Genomic DNA, 17,999 nt, shown 5'->3' on the forward strand with positions numbered 1-17,999 from the left:
ACTGCTGACATAGGTAGTGCTATTTTGTGCTGCTATTCCAGCACAGTCAAGCTGAAATGGTATGTTGTGCATGTCAAATGACCTACAAAGGCAGTTGCACCCCTTATGCATTGCACAAGCTTTTGCTCTCAAGCCTTTTTGGCCCCGCAGGGTGCCAACAGCCACACTTTCATTTTTATTCCACAACACTCAAGGTTATGCTACGATACTTTCTCACTTGTAACATAAACCAGCATGTAAGTGTTTGTGAAGCATATGTCCACAGATAAAGAGGTGCCATTGTGATCCATGTTCTTTCTTCCTTCTATTAATGGGAAAGAAACACCTGAAGCCTCCATTAATGCAGCTTTTTACTATTTCTGCTGCACTGCAAAACTTTGTCCTGGCTGTGGCAAGTCTCAAGACCTCCACACCCTCCAAGAATTAGGTTAAGTAGATCCTTGCTAATTTGCCTGCCAAGCAATACGCACTGTACAATCGAACACTGGGCAAAGCTCACTGCTAGGCAAAGTTATATTTTACGATTGAGCATAAAGATTTGTTACCGATACCCTTCCTGATCATTACTTCCATTCTCAAGTGTACAAATTTCACTGCTTCCTGGATCCTGTTACATGCACAGGAAGGCAGTATGTTGTAAAAACCACATACATAGGAATTTTTAGAATTTTAAAAACACGATTATGCTTGAAACTGTGGTTCAACGAACTGACCTGCCCCGCATGCTGTTTGAAAACTGTGGCTGTGGACAGTGCACAAGAATGAATGCCAGTACATGTCACACTGTGGTGCAGTGTCACGCAGTGTACCGCCCAGGCTGGTGAAGCTGGAGCAGCTCTAGTGTTTTCCCTTTGCAGCTTAAATAGTTGAGGAACTGTGGGAAATGGCGATGTGCCCCTGCTATGGTCAACACTCGCCAGAACAAAACTCATCAGTCAACAAGAGTGAAGAATCGAGAAATGATGTCAGATATTCAAAATGCAAAGGATGATGACAAAGCAAATTATGATCAGTGTTACTGCTTGTTTACTGGTGCAGTACAAGTCAGCAGAACAAGAGAATCACTGCATGTTCTCAGCCTGATAGTTGTAGTACAGGTCCTTGCAGTCCTCCTCACTGATGCACTCCCAGCCGGTTTCCTTGACACGATACACTAGAAAAAACAATTTTGTTGGAGTAAGAAAACATGCACTCACTCCAAACAGGTGTTCTGTCTCATGCATGCAGAGACCACTGGCCATGCAAAAGTCTTGACAGCAGTCTAGGCATGGCTGTTATTTTGCAACAGCAGCATCTGACAATACTTATAAGTATGTCTTCATGAAAAACAACAAGCAGCCTTATAACGCTTTTGTTTCTCACAGTTCTGCTGGCTGTTCTCAGTTCCCTTCCCCCTAAAACTGGGGTGTCGGGTTATTTACCCAAAGCAGTACAAGCTAGTGCATAACAAATTATTAAAGGAGTACAGACACCAGATTTCTGTACCATGTTTTCTGCTTTGTAATGATGCATAAGGCCTTACTATATGTGGGATCACATCACCGCGTGACATTCGCCTACGACTGCTAAATATTTTATAACCAAATTTTTTTCTTTCACCTGTTTAGGTTTTAGCAGCCGAGCGATAGCTATGATGTCAAAGTTCCGTATAGGTCATGTGAACCACGAGAAGAATTGCGATACAATTGCTGTTTTGTCGCTTTAATTCTCTACGCTAACGCCAGCCTTCCTCAACAGCTGAAACACAAAACACGCAGCAACTATACTTCAGCTTTATGCGAAAGTGTAAGGAGCTCGTTCCACTGAAAACTTAGCGTCGACCATCGTGCTGCGTCAGTAGGGGAAAAAAACAAAACAAAAACAGGCTGGCATTGGGGTTTGAACCCAGGTCTTCAGCGCGCGACGAGCACACAATGCATAGGCCACAAAGGATTGTAGGTTCAAGCGCGTTAGAGGGGCATTTAGTGAACGTATTGTGCTGTGTATGACTTAGTAACGTGTGTTTGGACTGTTTACTGATGCTATAGTAATTAAAAAAATAACAGCAAATATAAATATCGTCACCAAAAGCAGGCAGAAAGGGCAGAGGAGACACACTCAGCCAACCAACGCACGAGTCGGGGAAAGACAAGGAAGAGCAGCAGGTGCTGTCGCACCGCATGGCGGTGCCAGTAAATGGGTAACAGTGTGGCATTGCCCCTCCTCTTGGAAAGGGCATTGCTCCGTTGGCGCCACGGGAGGCCAGTATAGAGTCTGTGGCACCGGACTTGATAAGTACTAGCGGGCGTGGCAGGGCTTCATCATGGCAATGTGGACAATTTCGGATGCCGCCTGGAGGAGCGACCACAACTCTTAGTCAATGTCACTAAGTTTGCGCAGTACCTCGTAGGGGCCAAAGTAGCGGCGCAGAAGGGTCCAAACCTAAACTTGACTGCCAGGGTGGTAAAGCACCACCCGGTGATCAAGGTTGTAGCGTTGAGCATCGCCTTCCTGCTGGGTATGGGTTCACTGTCTAGCTAGCTGGCGGGCGGCTTCTGCATGCCGAACGAACTGCAAAGCGCCAGCAACGGAGGAACGTGCACCATTGGGCAGTAACATTACGTCGAGCATAGTCGTGGCATTGCGACCGTGCACCTAACGGAACGGCATGAAGCGAGTCGCCTCTTGGAAAGCAGTGTTATAGGCAAACCTGACATAAGGCAAGATCTGGTCCCAGTTTTTATGGTCAGTGTTGACGTACATGGAAAGCATGGCGGCAATGGTCTTATTGAGCCGCTCAGTCAGTCCATTTGTTAAAAGGATGGTAGGCAGTGGTTTGACGGTGACTGTGGCACTAAGCCGCATAACTTCCCGAGTAAGGGCTAATGTAAAAGGCATGCCTCTATCAGTTAAAACGACCGCAGGGGCATCGTGACGGAGGACAATGCTATAGATGAAAAATAGCAATTTCGGCAGCGGTGTCGCAGGGAAGGGTTTTTGTTTCACAATACCGGGCGAGGTAGTCGGTGGCAACTATAATGTACCTGTTGCCTAATGATGATGTCGGAAATGGTCCCAGCAAGCCCATGCCGACCTGGTGGAAAGGGATTCAAGGCGGATAAATGGGCTTCAGTAGGCCAGCCGGCCGGCTTCACAGGTGGAGTCTTCTGACGTTGGCACTCGCGCCACGACTTAACAACATAGTGTTGGACAGCTGTAGGAAGCCGGGGCCAGTAATACTTCTGTCGTATCCACGGCAATGTGTGAGAAAAGCTGAGGTGGCTGGAAGAAAGCTCATTGTGGCATGCGCGCAGAACTTAGTCTCGAAGCACTGTTGGAACCACGAGCAGGTACAGAGTGTCCGTGGGTGCAATGCGGCGCCAGTAAATGGCTAACTGTGTGGCAATATGCTAATTAGGCGTCAGAAATTGCACGGAATGAAAAGGCGGTGTTACGATGCTTCATAGTACTGAAACAAATGATGTATACGAGTACGTAGTGGCGTAGTATGTTGTGCAGTGTAACAGAGATAGTGATTGGTAATCGATAATTGAGCTTGGTGACTGTGGACTGGTAATCAGTGAAAAATGAAAACGAAAACGAATAAAAAGAGCAAAAAAAGGAGAAGGTGCTATCACATCTCTTAGGCGAAGTTTAAGCGTCCTTATTTTTTTCTCATGCTTCGTGTGATCTATGCAGAGCTTTCATCTCAGCCACCGCTTGGCTGATGAAACCAAAACAGGTGCAAGACAAAATTCGATCCTAAATTATTTAGTGGTCATAGGCAAATACCATGTGGCGATCCATACTAACAACTTGTGCATCATTTCAAAGAAAAAAAAAATGCAATGAAAAATTATTTGTGTATAACCGTTTAGAAAGTATCCTTTACCGATGAGTTTAATTGAAAAACTTCCGTTTCGATTTGTGATTCTCTGGGATCACTACTAATGTGCCAAGAACAAACAATGCAAGAGTACAAGACAGGTTATCATCAAGCTAGTCTATGTTTGCCTTTAGAGTCCCTTTAAATCACTACAGTTACTGTACTGATATGTCAAAATTATGTGTAAAAAAAAGGAAGCTTACAATCGTGTAAATACGGTACTATTCCTTTTTGGTGTCCCTAATATTGTGTGTGTCCTAATATTACAGAAAAACACTAATTATATACCTGTATGTTGAAACAACACTAATAATTTACCAATGAAGTACAATAAAAATACCACTACATGTCTACCTAAATGTATGTAGGTTAAGTAATGAGCTATGACAAACTATCCAATAAATGCAATACATATAAGCTCGCACAGATGCACAAAGTTTGACTTTATGGGGATCAACGTCCCAAGGCGACCCAGGCTATGAGGGACACCGCAGTGGAGGGCTTCGGATAACTTCGACCACCTGGGGTTCTACCTGCACTGACATCGCACAGTACATGGGCCTCTGGCCTTTTGCCTCCATTGAAATGCGACCTCAGTGATCAGGATCGAACCCACGTCTTTTGGGTCAGCAGCTGAGCACCATAACCATTGAGCCACCACGGCGGCACATACACGAAGTCAACGAAAACCGCTTACCGCGTACAATGCCTCCACTGGCCGAGTCCCTGAACGTGGCGTGAAAAATGGCTTTGCGGCCAAGTTCGATGGCTTCCTCATCAGACAAGTCATAGCTGTATCCATTGTCCAGAATACCATAGGCATATGTTGAGCCAGAGCCACATGAATAAAGGTTGCCTGAAAGCCGGTTGCCTTCATTGTCCACATAGTAGAGGCCAGGTCCCTGCATTTGGAAGTGATATTTGAAATTCCATTGTAAGTTGTCTTTCCTTCTACTCGTAGTGACTGATTTTGGAACTAAAATCGTGGAACAAAGACGTCACTGTACCACGACGTCGCCAGGCCACCACACGCTCTCACTCATTCGCTGGAGCCACGGCAGCCACGACGTCACGGGCACATTTCCAGTAGCCGTGAAAATCGTCTGCTCGTGCCGCCGCGCGACCTTCTCGGGCAAGCAAGCCAGGGCATTGCCTTCGCGCATATGGTTTCAATTTTCCTCTGCCGGGAGTTCCGGAGCCACTCGCACGGCTCTTCGTGCGCAACGCATAGGGCTCGATGCCCATCGCGGCCGTAAAAGCGAGCAGTCGCACCTCGAGGTCCGGGTTTATTACTGCTAATTACCACAGATGACAAGCAAAGAAACCCGACGCGTGCCGCAATCCAGGTAGGAGAAGAGACCAGAGAGATGCCGCCACGCCGCCGACGCTGCTGCTGGGGGGCTAGGAGCGACAACCGGAAGTTGCAAAATAAACGTCAGCGGATGACGTATTCATGGGCAGGGCCCAGTCCCAGAGCTGTTCTCTTTATTTTTTTTCTGGTGCTCCTCGTGTACGAGTTGAGGGGGGAGAGGAGGAGCGCAATTTTTAATAGTCTATATCTTTGCTGTTATTGATGCTAGCTCAAAAATTCTTGCACTGGGGTGACGAGTGATCGAATGCCTATCTCTCGTCTGCTTTACGTAATCTCAATTAATTTATTGCATAGTCCCCTTTAAACTGCATTGAATTCTCTGAGAACAAGTGTTTTTGCATTCCTCCTGTACTGAAATGGTGATGACAAAGCCCGGATTCATCTCACAAACTCGAGTTTAGCAGCTCAACACCATATAGTAAAAGGGGGGGGGGGGGGGGGGAATGATATTATCTGAAATGTAACAGCAATTGACAGTTTCGAGACTATAGCTTGAAGCATGTCTTCTTCAACAGCCATTACTTACACATATTACGTTGCAGACAGTAATTGAATATCCAGTAGAGACTGGAAGAATTATCAAGCTCACCAAAAGTCACTGCGCAAATGTAACTAAGCAAAAAACAATGAGCTCAGTGAAATATAAGGCATCTATAAGAGCTTAATTTACATTATGTAAAAAGAACCATATAGCAAAAGTAAATTGTGACAGCAATGGAAATGGCCAAGGGGCACTTTGGGACAAGCTTTGTAGCAGGCAAAACGTCAATACTATAGAGCAGCCTCTCTCATTTTGTAGTCGCAGCCCAATGCAGAGAAAGAACAAAGTGCAAATGCCAGAGATGGAACCAACATCTGAATTTTTGTAGCATGTTTTGGAGCAGAATAAATGCTAGTTTGGAGCAACCAATGGTGGTTTTGGTACAAGTAACAAATTATGCCACCTGGAGGTGAAGGCATTACAGAGGTGACTGATAAATATCAGTAGTATTTGTTGTGAAACGTGTTGAGAAAAAATACCAAGCAATAATGTAAAAAAATGATTATCTTTTTATACTGTTAGGATTACAAGTGGTGTATATCGCTATCTCTGGCTGGACTTCATTGCAGTGCGCCACTTTCAAATGAGACAAGGTGGCCATTTTTTTCTAGAGGCATGTAAATTTTTTTGTTTCAATCCATGAACTTCTCTGTGAAAAGGTTGGAAGGTGTTGCAAGAGCAGCAAGCCGTGCAATGGCGCGTGGTATAAACTACTTGCTCCCAACAGTATATGGGAGCTTGCTGCACTCAGTAGGAACAGGTCAAGTATATTCCCTTTTGAATGCTCTTTCCCTTGTGCATGAATACTTGCACTGAATATTTATTTTTTTATTTCAATGCACACAATGTTGCTCCCTATTTTCACCACACAGGCTGCTTTTAACCACAACTAGAGAAACAAACAACAGAAAGGCCATAGGCCTATGTTTGTTGCATTAACACTAGGTAGCATGAACACTGGAGCACCTATTCTGGACCCCTGATCCCAAATAGGTAGGAAAGCAGACAGTCTACTAGAACACTGCTTCCAAATGTTGACATTAGAACCAACACTCCTCCACCGCCTCGGCCACGAAAAACACTCCCGCATGCAATGTGCATGCAACTTTACTTTCCTTGTGGAATTCTGTAGTGAAACATGGCCTGCGGGGTCACTGTTAGTGACTAATGTATCGACATGCAGTACCTCCCCTCCTTTTCCCCATTCCCTATTTAGGCTACGGGCCACCCTACAGTAATATTCACCCACTCACCACAAATCACGTGGGGGGGAATAGGGGAGCTTTTAAGCATGCATGATCACAAAAGTCTGCTATGTACAATCTGTTTTAAAACTAACGCAGGTGGACTTGCACAATTTACGACATTGATCTATATACACACTCACAGTAACATGCTGATTACAATGCATAGGCAAAGAAAAAAGCCACACACTAATTTTTTCAAACCAATAAATACAACTAATGGCTATTTGTTTTACTGCTCCCTGATAGGAAACATAAGCAACACCTCGTTCCACTTACTCGTTTGTCCCACCCACAGATCATGACACCCTAGAAAAGGAAGGGAACGGAAAAAAATTAAAACTTGGACTTTCAAAACTAAACACATGACAAGAATGCACTTCATTAAAGTATTTGCCTGATTTGAGACATTGTTTCGAAGTCATAAGCATATTAGCTGTCAAGACTAGTAAATTAATGAAAACAGGAGCATCTAATTTCACAGGAAAGACCTTTCAAACTAACACGACAACAGTATATAGCAACCTTACTGTAGTAACAAGGAATAGCAACTATCATGTGAAGGTATAACAACCACTAGGAAAAGCCCGAAGTTTTGGTATTTCATCACCTTAAGCAAGACTAAACATCATTACAGCACAACATGTTCTGTTAAAAATTGCACTATGTGATGCTCAAAGCTAGGTTCTAGGTACGGATATATTCCACACAGCAACAGCAGAAAGGAAAACAGACTGAGTAAAGTTTGGCACAGAGCTATTGCTGCTTTACTCAAGCCATAAAACAAACAAGCAGGCAAAATGCAGGTGGATAGACAGGCAAAAGCAGCAGGATGACACCCTCAAATGTGCTCCACTCACCAGGGAGAGGCCCATGCCCTTGTAGTTGTAGAGAATGTTGGCCAAAAGCTTGGATGCAGCTGCTACAGAGATCCTCTCTCTATTTCTGAGCTCATATATGCTTTGAGAGGAAAAACGAAACAGAATAAAGCATTACAGCTCTTCAGAACGTTGATCAATTAAGACTTAAAGGAAAGGGTTTGTCAAGGACAAAGCATGATCGGTTACCATGAAATAAAGGCCCATGAAGGCCAAAAATGGAAAAACAAGATCAAAACAATACTGCGTCCAACCTCAGTGCAATCTCTGGAGACCAAAAAAAAATAGAGGAAAAGACTTATTTTGTCACCTAACCATTAGAAGTGTCATGGACACCAATCAAATTTTACTTTTCAGGTTTACCAAACATTTGCTCACAACATTGTTGCACAGCTTCAACATAGCCTTCTCAAACAAAACTGACACATTGCGGCTGTTCTCTGGTGCACAGGCTGCTCTTAAAAGCCATGTGAAACAACGTCCACTCCTAGATTAAAATCCTGCGGTGGCCTCACATCCATTTATATCAAGCAAGCTTGAGGCGGTCATTTGACAAGGGCATTGAACAGTTTAGACACTTGATTTCTTTCTCCAAGCCACAACTGAGGCAAGGTTGACAGTTTCACGCTGAAGTGCCATTTCATCACAAAACAGCACTGTGGCTCTCTTGGCACAATTTGTAGCAAATGGCATAGCAATTGTAACAATTCTGAGTGAAAGCAAACGTTTCCAAATTTTATTGCCTGTGTGAGTGTGTGCCCCAGCTGGCAGTGATGAAATACTACAGGATGTAAAAGTAACTCTGGTAACTGGGCAATAATAAACTCTTCCCCAATTGAAAATTGGCTTTTGAGGAAACTTGAACCAAACCATAAGGGAATGGAGGAAGGTGGGAGTGAAAGAAGGAAGAAAAAGATGTGCTGTAGTGGAGGGCTCCGGAATAATTTCGATCAGCTGGAGACCTTTAACTTGCACTGACATCGCACAACACATTGGTGCCTTTGTGTTTTGCCTCCATCGAAACGCAACCGCCGTGGCCGGGTTCGAACCCAGGAATTCCGGATCAGTAGCCGAGCGCCCTAACCACTGAGCCACCACGGCGGGTTGTTAAATCAATTCTCCCACATAGTACTTCGGTCAACTAATGGCATTAGTAGCCTTCAGTCAGACATAGAAGTGATGATTGTATAATGGCATTTTAAATGTGACACCAAAATCAATGAAATGAGCAATGGTGAAGTAGTTTAAAATCAATTATCAAGTGCATATATTTGTAAGAATTAATAGCTGCTTCACACATATATGCCACTATTGACATTGCAGCATTCTGCACTTCTGTTCACATCACCCCTATTCTTTTGGATGCACAAATAAAGCTCCCAACGGCATAATTAGGTATATTTAAAGTTATCTCCTTTTTTCACACTTATTTCTTTAGCGTAAAAGCGAAAAGTACCAACTGACTTGATAGCTGAAAGTTTGTGTACCTTTTCGTGTGTCTACTAACTACTATCCCCACTTGCAACATCTCAGCCTTTTTCCCAATTAAAACTGCATACCCATTAAATGCCCTTCATTGCCAGTTCAACACATCACCACACAATTTTTCCACAGCTACTATGAATCCGTGAACAAAGTATTACTTGAATTGTAAACGCTACATGTTTGTAGTAAAGTGAAAGTAGTCCAACAATGAAATAACATGGCTATTGCCACTGATTGTCTAATACCCCTGCCACACGGCAAATTTAATGTCATTGTCATCGAAAGACATTTGTTCGACTTAATGTCATTTTTTCTGCGCGCTGCTACACGGCCAAAACTAATGCCATTTGCAAATGATGGCGATTGCGATGGAGAGAAAGTGCAGCATACAAAAATTTCGATGTACGCTTCAATACACTGCCAAAAGTATTGCTTTGCGAATGAAAGCCGATTTTAAAATCTTAATCCTCATTTCAATAACGTGTTGATCACTGCTATCCACCACGAGCACAAGCCAAGCCAAAGTTCAGCCAGCGGCGGCAGGCAAATGGCGGATGTCGCTTTGTGAAATGGACTCACAGCAGCGGGAAGCGATTGCTATGATTTTATGCTTGCAAGCACAAAGCCGCAGCAGGCTGGCCCAGTACAGAAGCAGATTAACGCAGCATAAAAGACCAAACAAGTCCGCGTGCACAACTGCCGCAACAGGCACAGCCAGCACTCCGGCAACACAACGCGCTTGAGGCACTGTCAACAAACAGCTGGCTCATGGGCTGGCTACAGGCACTGGTACGGGCCGGGCTATATAAAAACATGGCTGCTCGTCCATCTAGGCTGGCTGGTAGCGAGTGCGACAGTTATCTTTTTTAATGCTATTTGGCATTTTTATACACATAAACGAACGACCACACAATTATACGGACACAGAAATATAACGCTTGTGACGCTTTTGTAATTTACTTTTGGTGTACATTCCCACTGAATCTCTGGTGCCGAGGTAATACATTAGCTCGGAGATCACTGGCAAATGAGTTCTGTAAACTCATTCGATACCTAATGTTGTTTTCATCTAATATCATTTTCTCGTGCGGCAGCAAACTAAGTCACTTCGAACGAATGTCATTCGATGGGAATGACATTAAATTTGCCATGTGGCAGGGGTATTAATCAGTAACACAAGATACAGCAGTTAACAGTGTATGATATTAGCTATAGATGTGAAAAAAAGAATGTCAGCGTAAGTTGGGTTTGTGCAGCAGGCTGAAGGTAGCTCTGCCATGATCTGAAAATTGTGGAAAATACTAGACACCAGTAAAACAAAAAGGATTCTTTTTCTTGTTTTCCACCATGGAGTGCACCCAGTGACATGAAAATAAAGGCAAAAATGTCTTACCGGCACCGCTCAGCGAGAACACGTTGCCAGTAAACACAGTCTGCAGCCCCACCTGCCATGGTTCCCAGGAGGTATTTGTTGATCACAATAATTTTCTTCACTGTCTGTGAACCTGCAGAGGCAATGGGGTAAAGGTGTGTGTGTGTGTTCTACTGCCTAGATAGATCTAAACCAACATCACAGTCGTAGCAGCAGCTGAACATCACTTCTACTGTTAACAGAGTGAAACATGAAGGAAATAGAGCTATAGGGCTAGCTGGCATATGCAGGTAGTGTATCATCAAAGCCAAACAAAGGTGCATAAGAGGGGAGATTGGGATGAAAGTTACTTTTTTTCATGAAAAAGGCCCCACAAGCTTTCTGCACAAATTCTATGTGATGTGGGGCACTCTGGCATGGAGAATTTTTTGCCACGTTTGTTTTATTGGAATGAATCCCATTAGTTTAGCAACAGTAATGATTACTTCAGTGAAAAGCAGAACTGCGTTCCTCCTTCAGAAGATCAACACACCTGCTGATCCAAGTGACGGCAGCGATATGGAGAATGTGGGGGCAGCTAACAGAACTGATCACTAGTTTGTGATGATGCGGGAAGCTTGTTTTTTTTTTATGGCTCATGAAAGTTTACATTGTCAAGACCTTTCTGATATTACAAATGCAACTAGCTGTTCTAGGACAGAAGAGGCAAAGACAGCTGCATTAGCAAATAAATGTTATCAAACAGCTTGGCAGCGGACGTTCCAGCATAGCTCCTGTGCTTTGGCTAGGCAATAGTTCATTTAAAGAACAGATGTTGACAGAAAATGAAAATAAAAAGAAAATAAAAGGGGGTCGAGGAGAGACTGGTTTACCATGACAGATGCATGAAACATCCCGTCTGCACCCTGAAGTATGCTCTGATCAGAAGCATGACTTATCATCAGCCCGAATGTGCCTACTGTAGGACTCAGGCCTCTCCCATATCTCTCCACTTAACCCTGTACTGTGTCAGCCACGGCTACCTTATCCCCGCAAACTTCTTAGTCTTATCCACCCACCTAACTTTCTGCTGGCCCCTGCTACGCTCGCCTGCTCTTGGAATCCAGACCATTACCTTTAACGACCATCGTTGTCTTTGAATTACATGCCCCGCGCCAGCCCATTTCTACTTCTTGATTTCGACTAGGATGTCGTTAACTTGCATTTGTTCATTTACTCACTTCTCTCTTCCTGTCTCTTAACCCTTACACTGTTTAACTCTTTCAATTAGCCTCCACATTTCTGGCCCATAGGTAAGTACCTGTAATATACAACTGTTATATACTTTTCCCCTGAGGGATACTGGTACACTGTCATTCATAATGTGAGAGTACCTGCCCATGCACTCCATCCCATTGTTATTCTAGTTATTTCAGTGTTGTGGTCTGGATCTGTGGTCACTACCTGCCCCAAGCTGACATTTCCTTACCACTTCCAGCACCTGGCTACCAATCGTAAACTGCTGTTTCCTTCAGCGACTGTTCAACATTACTTTAGCTTTCTGCATATTAATTTTTAGAGCCACTGTTCTGCTTTGCCTGTCTAAGTCATTGATCATGCTTTGCAATTCATCCCCTCAGAAACACACGGCTTAAAAGACAGTAAGAGCTCGATGCTATGCATAAGGAACCATATTTGTAGGTCAACGAAAAAAAAAAAAAACTCGCTGCATGTTTAGTACGGTACTCTCCAAGGCAAATTTTCAGTCCATATATATATGTGTACAGTAATAGACCACTATTTTCCACACATACTAGTTCTTCCACTAGCACTCCTCTCCAGTCAGCTGCTCCAAGAGTGCGGCAAGTTCACAGCACCCACCGCAGATGCAGCGTGCCACGTTCTTCCGCTTTCACCAAAACATCCTCCTTCCAAGGAAACCTTACGCCATCTCACTGCATGGTAACCACCCTCCTGAGCCCACTCCGCCGGCTGAGCCAACACCGACATTCAGCCTAAAGAGTGCGCGCTTAACAGCTGTCCAGTAAAAAAATTTTCAAGTGGTACCACACATCCCTTGTATACATGGCTTGCATCGACGCCACATCCAGTGACCATGGGACACCAGTTGGCAATGCTGCCAAACCACTGTCAGACCGCCTATAGCTTACCGCTGCCTTTGTCAGCTCGTATTGTGTTAGTTTGCATCCATCTGCAGCTTCAATATGGTTTTGTGTGCTGTCGCCGGCTGCTCCAACAGTAGCGACAGCACCAGGTGAAAATAGAAGCTGACTAACACAAACTTCTTACACATTCCTAAGATCATCGTAGGCAAGTGCGAGCGCTCAAAGATGCTCAGTGCGAATCGGCGGGGGTTGTGGCTGGCTCATATTAAGAAAGACAATTTGCACACCGAGAACCCCACTTTAAGTGTGTGCAGAGTGCACTTCGTGACAGGCAAGACGCTTGTGCTGTGAACTAGATGTTTGCAAAAACGTGGGCAGCAAGGACTAAACCCTGAAGAAGCAAATGTTTTTGATTTGCAGGGACGCCATCCGTTTTGTTCGACAACACCAATCCAGACTGGCTCCCATCGCTGCACCTTGGCTACAGCACTAGGCAGGCTGGTTCGAATCGCCACGAGTGTATTGAGCAATGACGGCAGAAAAAGTGGCATGCCAAAGCACACTTTTTCGCCTTGTAGGCACATTGCAGACAGGCTTCTCACCCACCCGCCGGTGAAATAGTTGTGTACCTTCAATGATTTGAAGGCTTTCATTCCTTCCATCATCACAAAGCTGGAGGAGTTAACTAGATAATTCAGGATACCCCGATGGGTCACTTCAGGGAGCACATCAATGTCCATCGTCGTGTCGACTCCTGGTCGCAGCGTGTACGGATCCGTATCGTCAAATCTCAATGTATGCAAGACTTCCCTGTTATCATTCCACTGCTGTCGTAACTATGTAGTTACTACTTATTTATTAATGATAATATCATCCCCCTTACTGACTCCTGCAAATACTTAGGTGTTCATATTTCCAATGATTAAACTTGGACAAGTCATGTAAGCAGCGTCACTAATTTGGCTACGTCGCAATCTGGTGCTTGCACCATGCCCGCTACACAGCGTGTGGGGTGACACTAAACGAAGCCGTCCACTGTAAGGCAAATACCGTTCTCTCCCTTTAGCTGCTTGCCTACAAGACCCTGGTCCGCCCTAAACTAGAATATGCTAGCGCATTGACCCTCACCATAATAACCTTATCACAACCCTCGAATCAATTCAAAAACGAGCCACTAGATTCATTCTATCTGATTACTCTTACAACAGCAGTATTACAGCATTAAATGCACAGTTTGATCTACTCCCCTCACATTCCATCGTAAAATAGCCTGGCTCTCTCTCTTTCATAGATTTTATCATTGATTGCCACCAGATAACAATGTTATCAGACCACCTTACTGCTATTACCGCAATACTCACTCCAATGCAGACTTCACATGCTCACACAACTACATGCCAGAAATCGTCTTCTCCAAACTGCCAGTGACTGGAATCACTTGCCAGGACATAGCTCCACAATGAATGATGATGATTATGGGTTTTTTTTATGGCGCAAGGGCAGCTATGGCCAAAGAGCGCCATGTCACAAGGTATTTTTTCTTCTTCTCAAGGTGGGGTCAGAGACCCATTTCCCAAGCATTTCACCCTAAATAAGCCGAGCACCAGACCAGGGGAAAGCTTGTACCCATTGTATCACCGGTGGGTACCCGGCGGCACTGGGGATCGAACCCCGCACCTCCCGCATACGAGGCGGATGCTCAACCACTTGGCCACCGCTGCGGTGCTCCACAATGAATGACCTGTCACGTTTTAAGTCTGCAATTGAAACCCACCATCAAGCCTTCTCACCTAACATCTTTTGCCATGTTATGCCCACCCTTCATGTAATGTACTGGCCAGGGACCTTTGAGGTATAATAAATAAATTTGCACTTGTTCTGCATAGCGTACACATGCCAATCCAACAAGTCCAGAGTAATAGCCTGCACTGAATGGCTCATTTCTTTGTGGAGGAGGCATTGCAACCAAAAGGATAAGAAAATAGTCCAAAGCGCCCCAAGAGCGATCAGGCATCACAGGGCAGAAGGGCGGTGACGGACAAATGGTTCGGCAGCATGGCCGCCAGCGGTTGATGGGGCAGAAGTGATGTCACGTGCAAGCCATGTATAGGAACAGCCACATATTTCACGCCCCCAAAGCATAAATGGTCAACAGTAGTGGTTACTGAAAAGAGCGGCATTGTTAACCGTATTATCATTTCTGCAATTAAGGGTGAGAGTGCGAATATTTGGAACCACGAAAAATTGGAGCAATAATGCAATGACAACTGGCACCAAGGGTGGTCAGGCATGGTAACTTGCACTTTGCAAGAATGAACAGCAAGCACTCCCATGATCTTTTTAGTGATTTAAAAAAAAAAAGAAAAAGGACCTGATGACACTGCGGTATCTTGGATCTACAAGAGGGTCCGTCATATACCCCCCTTTTTTTCATTATTCTAAATCACGTCCTTTGACCGAAGTACACTTGGGCACCATCTTGACACTAGTAAGTCCAATACTGAAGTACAGAACCAAATGAAACAGTGTAACTTACAGGCCTTGGCTAATATTACGGCAAAACTACATTGCACAAAGAGAAAATGCCAATGAAAGACGACGCAGAGCAGTGCTCGTGTAAAGCAGTACGGCTTTTACAGCTATTTTCATTAAGATGACACTAAAACACCCAATAACAAAAAAGTGGTGCCAAAGGCTTCTATCAAAAGACTGAAAGAGACCACAAGGGTTAACTATTTATTTTCAAACCATGAATAAAATGCTGCAAACAACTTTTTTTTTTCTTACAATGGTTACCTGATAACAATAAAAAGAAAACGTCTGGGCTTTTCTCGCCATTTCTTTAGGTGCTTTTTGCAGCGTCATTCGACGAAAGCACAGCACAGGATAAAGCAGAAATTAGTGCTTGTTGTGCTTTATCCTGCGCTTACAGGATGAACCCCACACGGTATTAGAGAGTGTTAGTTGCATTTGTCCACCAATTTAACTGGAAAGTTAACTCCAGTAATATACCCGAGTTGCATCGTCCGCATCCACAACCGACAGCATGGCGTAGCCTACTGCACGTTGTTAGACGGAGGAGTATTGTCAGTAATTCTGAACGGTTTGCGTCCAACCATCGCAAAATAGGTTGCAAACGACGCACCACAAAGATTTAACCATATCCGTGCGCTGGCTCTTACCAATGTACTCTCCACCCGTGGCTCGGGAGTCTGCAGCCACGATAACTCCGCCATTGTACTTGAACGCAAGTGTAGTCGTACCCTTGTCATAATGCATCTTGATCTGCTTCCCAGAATCATCCTTCAGCAGCGCTGCCATTCCTTCCTGAGGCTGCACATTTCAAAGGCACCAGCGTCAGTCAGTATGAGAAACAACGAGGTCAGGCTTACTCACATTTGGGAACGGAGGAAGAGCCAACTGTGTGTGGAATTTGAAATTGGATCCAAAAGCATCGCCATACGCAAGAAGATCCTGCTGGTCTAATGATGCTTTGCCGAAGCCAGAGCGCAAATTGAATTTGACGACTTCTTCGAGAGCCATGATACAACACAAATCGCACACCGCTAGGAAATGCCCACTTCTGCAAGCAGACAGAATCGAATTCTTATAAAACAAACAAATTGTAGAGGCGCTGTCAACCTGTTTTACAAAATGAATACCACATCAAGTATGTTCTAATTTAAAACCTTGATTTTATTGCTATATAGTAGAAACGTGAAGTATATGAGTGCAATTTATTTGACTAGTAAAAATTGAAATTATAAACATTGTGTGTACATGGATGGCGCTTCATTTCTCACACAATATGGCCACTTCCACGGAATAAACGCGAGTGATATTTTCAACATCTCAAAGAAGATACTCAAATTGGTGATGAAGAATGTCAAGCATTCTTTTGACCATAGCTTCCTTTGTTTTCGCCTTACTCCTCGTTCTTTCGCTGGTGGGCATAGGTAAGCACAATAGCAAATTATGCATCGTCAATTAGCGCTTGCAAACAGAGCATGAGTTCGAAGAAACAGTTAAGGGGAGACTAGTTGACAATCCACTGAGTTTAACCTTGGAAGTGTTGTTAATCATTATTATACTGCCGAATACTACAGTCGTACTTCAGCACTTTACCTTTATTTTATCTTGGCGTATAAACCGCTTAGTCTAACTTCTCATTAGCGTTTCGTGTGTGTTTCATTATTCCTTTGTCTGGGCATGGTATTCTGTAAGCGCATTCGGAGCGCAACACGGTGGCGTATTTTTGTCGGCCAGTACTGTCTGATTATGATTAATGCCTAGTGCTTATTTTGCGTGAATCTTTCAGGATGGTACATCGTATGGAAGCTCTTCCTCTCGCGGTTTCGATTTGTGCGGGAGCTGCTGGCTGCGAACAACGACGCCTCGGAAGTTCAAGGAACGCCACGGGCCCGAAGCCGCAAGCCTAGGATCGACTGAAACATGGACCGGTGCTCTTCTGTGACCTGTTGTAACTGCAGACATCTTGAAGCTGTTCTTTTGTTGTCGTAAAAAAAAAAAATCAAGAAGTGGATTTGACTGTGCTTGTGACGTGACGCTGACCGTGTGTAGACTTGAGTTTCCAGGCGCTCATTTAATGAGGAGAGACGCAACTGCACAGTTGCGAAGCTACACTTTAGTGCCGCTCACGCACACGTAACACTGCAACCCGTGCACCCGCCCGTTTCTGTTCTGTGCGACGTGTTTTGTATGTCTTGAAGGGAGACATTTTGCTGGGGGCATCGCGGGCGGCTTTGCAGATATGCTGTGATACAAACGCTCAACTAGACCTTGTGTCCATGTGCTTATATTGAGTTTTTTGGTGCTCACATATGATCGCTAGATACGCACAGCCTTACTGCTAGATATACATGCAAAAAGCACAAGTCAGCAATGGAAGCCTACATGAAGGCACGGTTTTCAGCTCTTTCATGAAAAGTTTGGCTACCTGTGAGATTGCCTGTGGTTGGCGCTTACTATTTAAACTGCATCCATGTGTATGAAACTTGCTACAATGCATCATGTGTAGAGCGAGATGTTTGGAATGGGGTTTTTGATGTGTGTGGTTTTATAGGGGTTGCTGAACAAAAATAAACGTTCCTTTTGAGTGGCATGGTCGTGTCTGGTC

General features: G+C 44.3%; 1 protein-coding gene and 1 long non-coding RNA gene across 2 annotated transcripts; one reads left to right on the plus strand and one right to left on the minus strand.

The window, feature by feature from the left end:
- Positions 1 to 1,009: 1,009 nt before the first annotated feature.
- Positions 1,010 to 16,467, minus strand: Prosbeta5 (Proteasome beta5 subunit). Its single transcript, XM_077648031.1, has 7 exons — positions 16,259 to 16,467; positions 16,045 to 16,195; positions 10,779 to 10,890; positions 7,883 to 7,982; positions 7,302 to 7,331; positions 4,563 to 4,767; positions 1,010 to 1,153 (listed from the first exon to the last, which is right to left on the minus strand). Exons 1-7 carry the CDS (start codon positions 16,403 to 16,405, stop codon positions 1,062 to 1,064), a joined length of 837 nt encoding a protein of 278 aa, XP_077504157.1. The 5' UTR covers positions 16,406 to 16,467; the 3' UTR covers positions 1,010 to 1,061.
- A 200-nt stretch (positions 16,468 to 16,667) lies between these two features.
- Positions 16,668 to 17,984, plus strand: LOC144094129 (uncharacterized). The gene is made up of 2 exons (XR_013306422.1): positions 16,668 to 16,818; positions 17,181 to 17,984. It is a non-coding gene; the product is annotated as an uncharacterized LOC144094129 (long non-coding RNA).
- The last annotated feature ends 15 nt before the right edge of the window (positions 17,985 to 17,999 follow it).

Source organism: Amblyomma americanum, chromosome 1 (assembly GCF_052857255.1).
Source record: "Amblyomma americanum isolate KBUSLIRL-KWMA chromosome 1, ASM5285725v1, whole genome shotgun sequence".
Taxonomy (NCBI): Eukaryota; Metazoa; Arthropoda; class Arachnida; order Ixodida; family Ixodidae; genus Amblyomma; species Amblyomma americanum.

Bases quoted from the DNA above. Each gene is read 5' to 3' on its own strand.
- Prosbeta5 (XM_077648031.1), bottom strand. From the start codon at position 16,405: ATGGCTCTCGAAGAAGTCGTCAAATTCAATTTGCGCTCTGGCTTCGGC. The intron at 7,983-10,778 runs GTAAGACATTTT...TTCCTCTCAAAG, and splicing joins GTTCTCGCTGAGCGGTGCCG to CATATATGAGCTCAGAAATA. The intron at 1,154-4,562 runs GTAAGCGGTTTT...TGTTTTTTCTAG, and splicing joins CAGTGGAGGCATTGTACGCG to TGTATCGTGTCAAGGAAACC.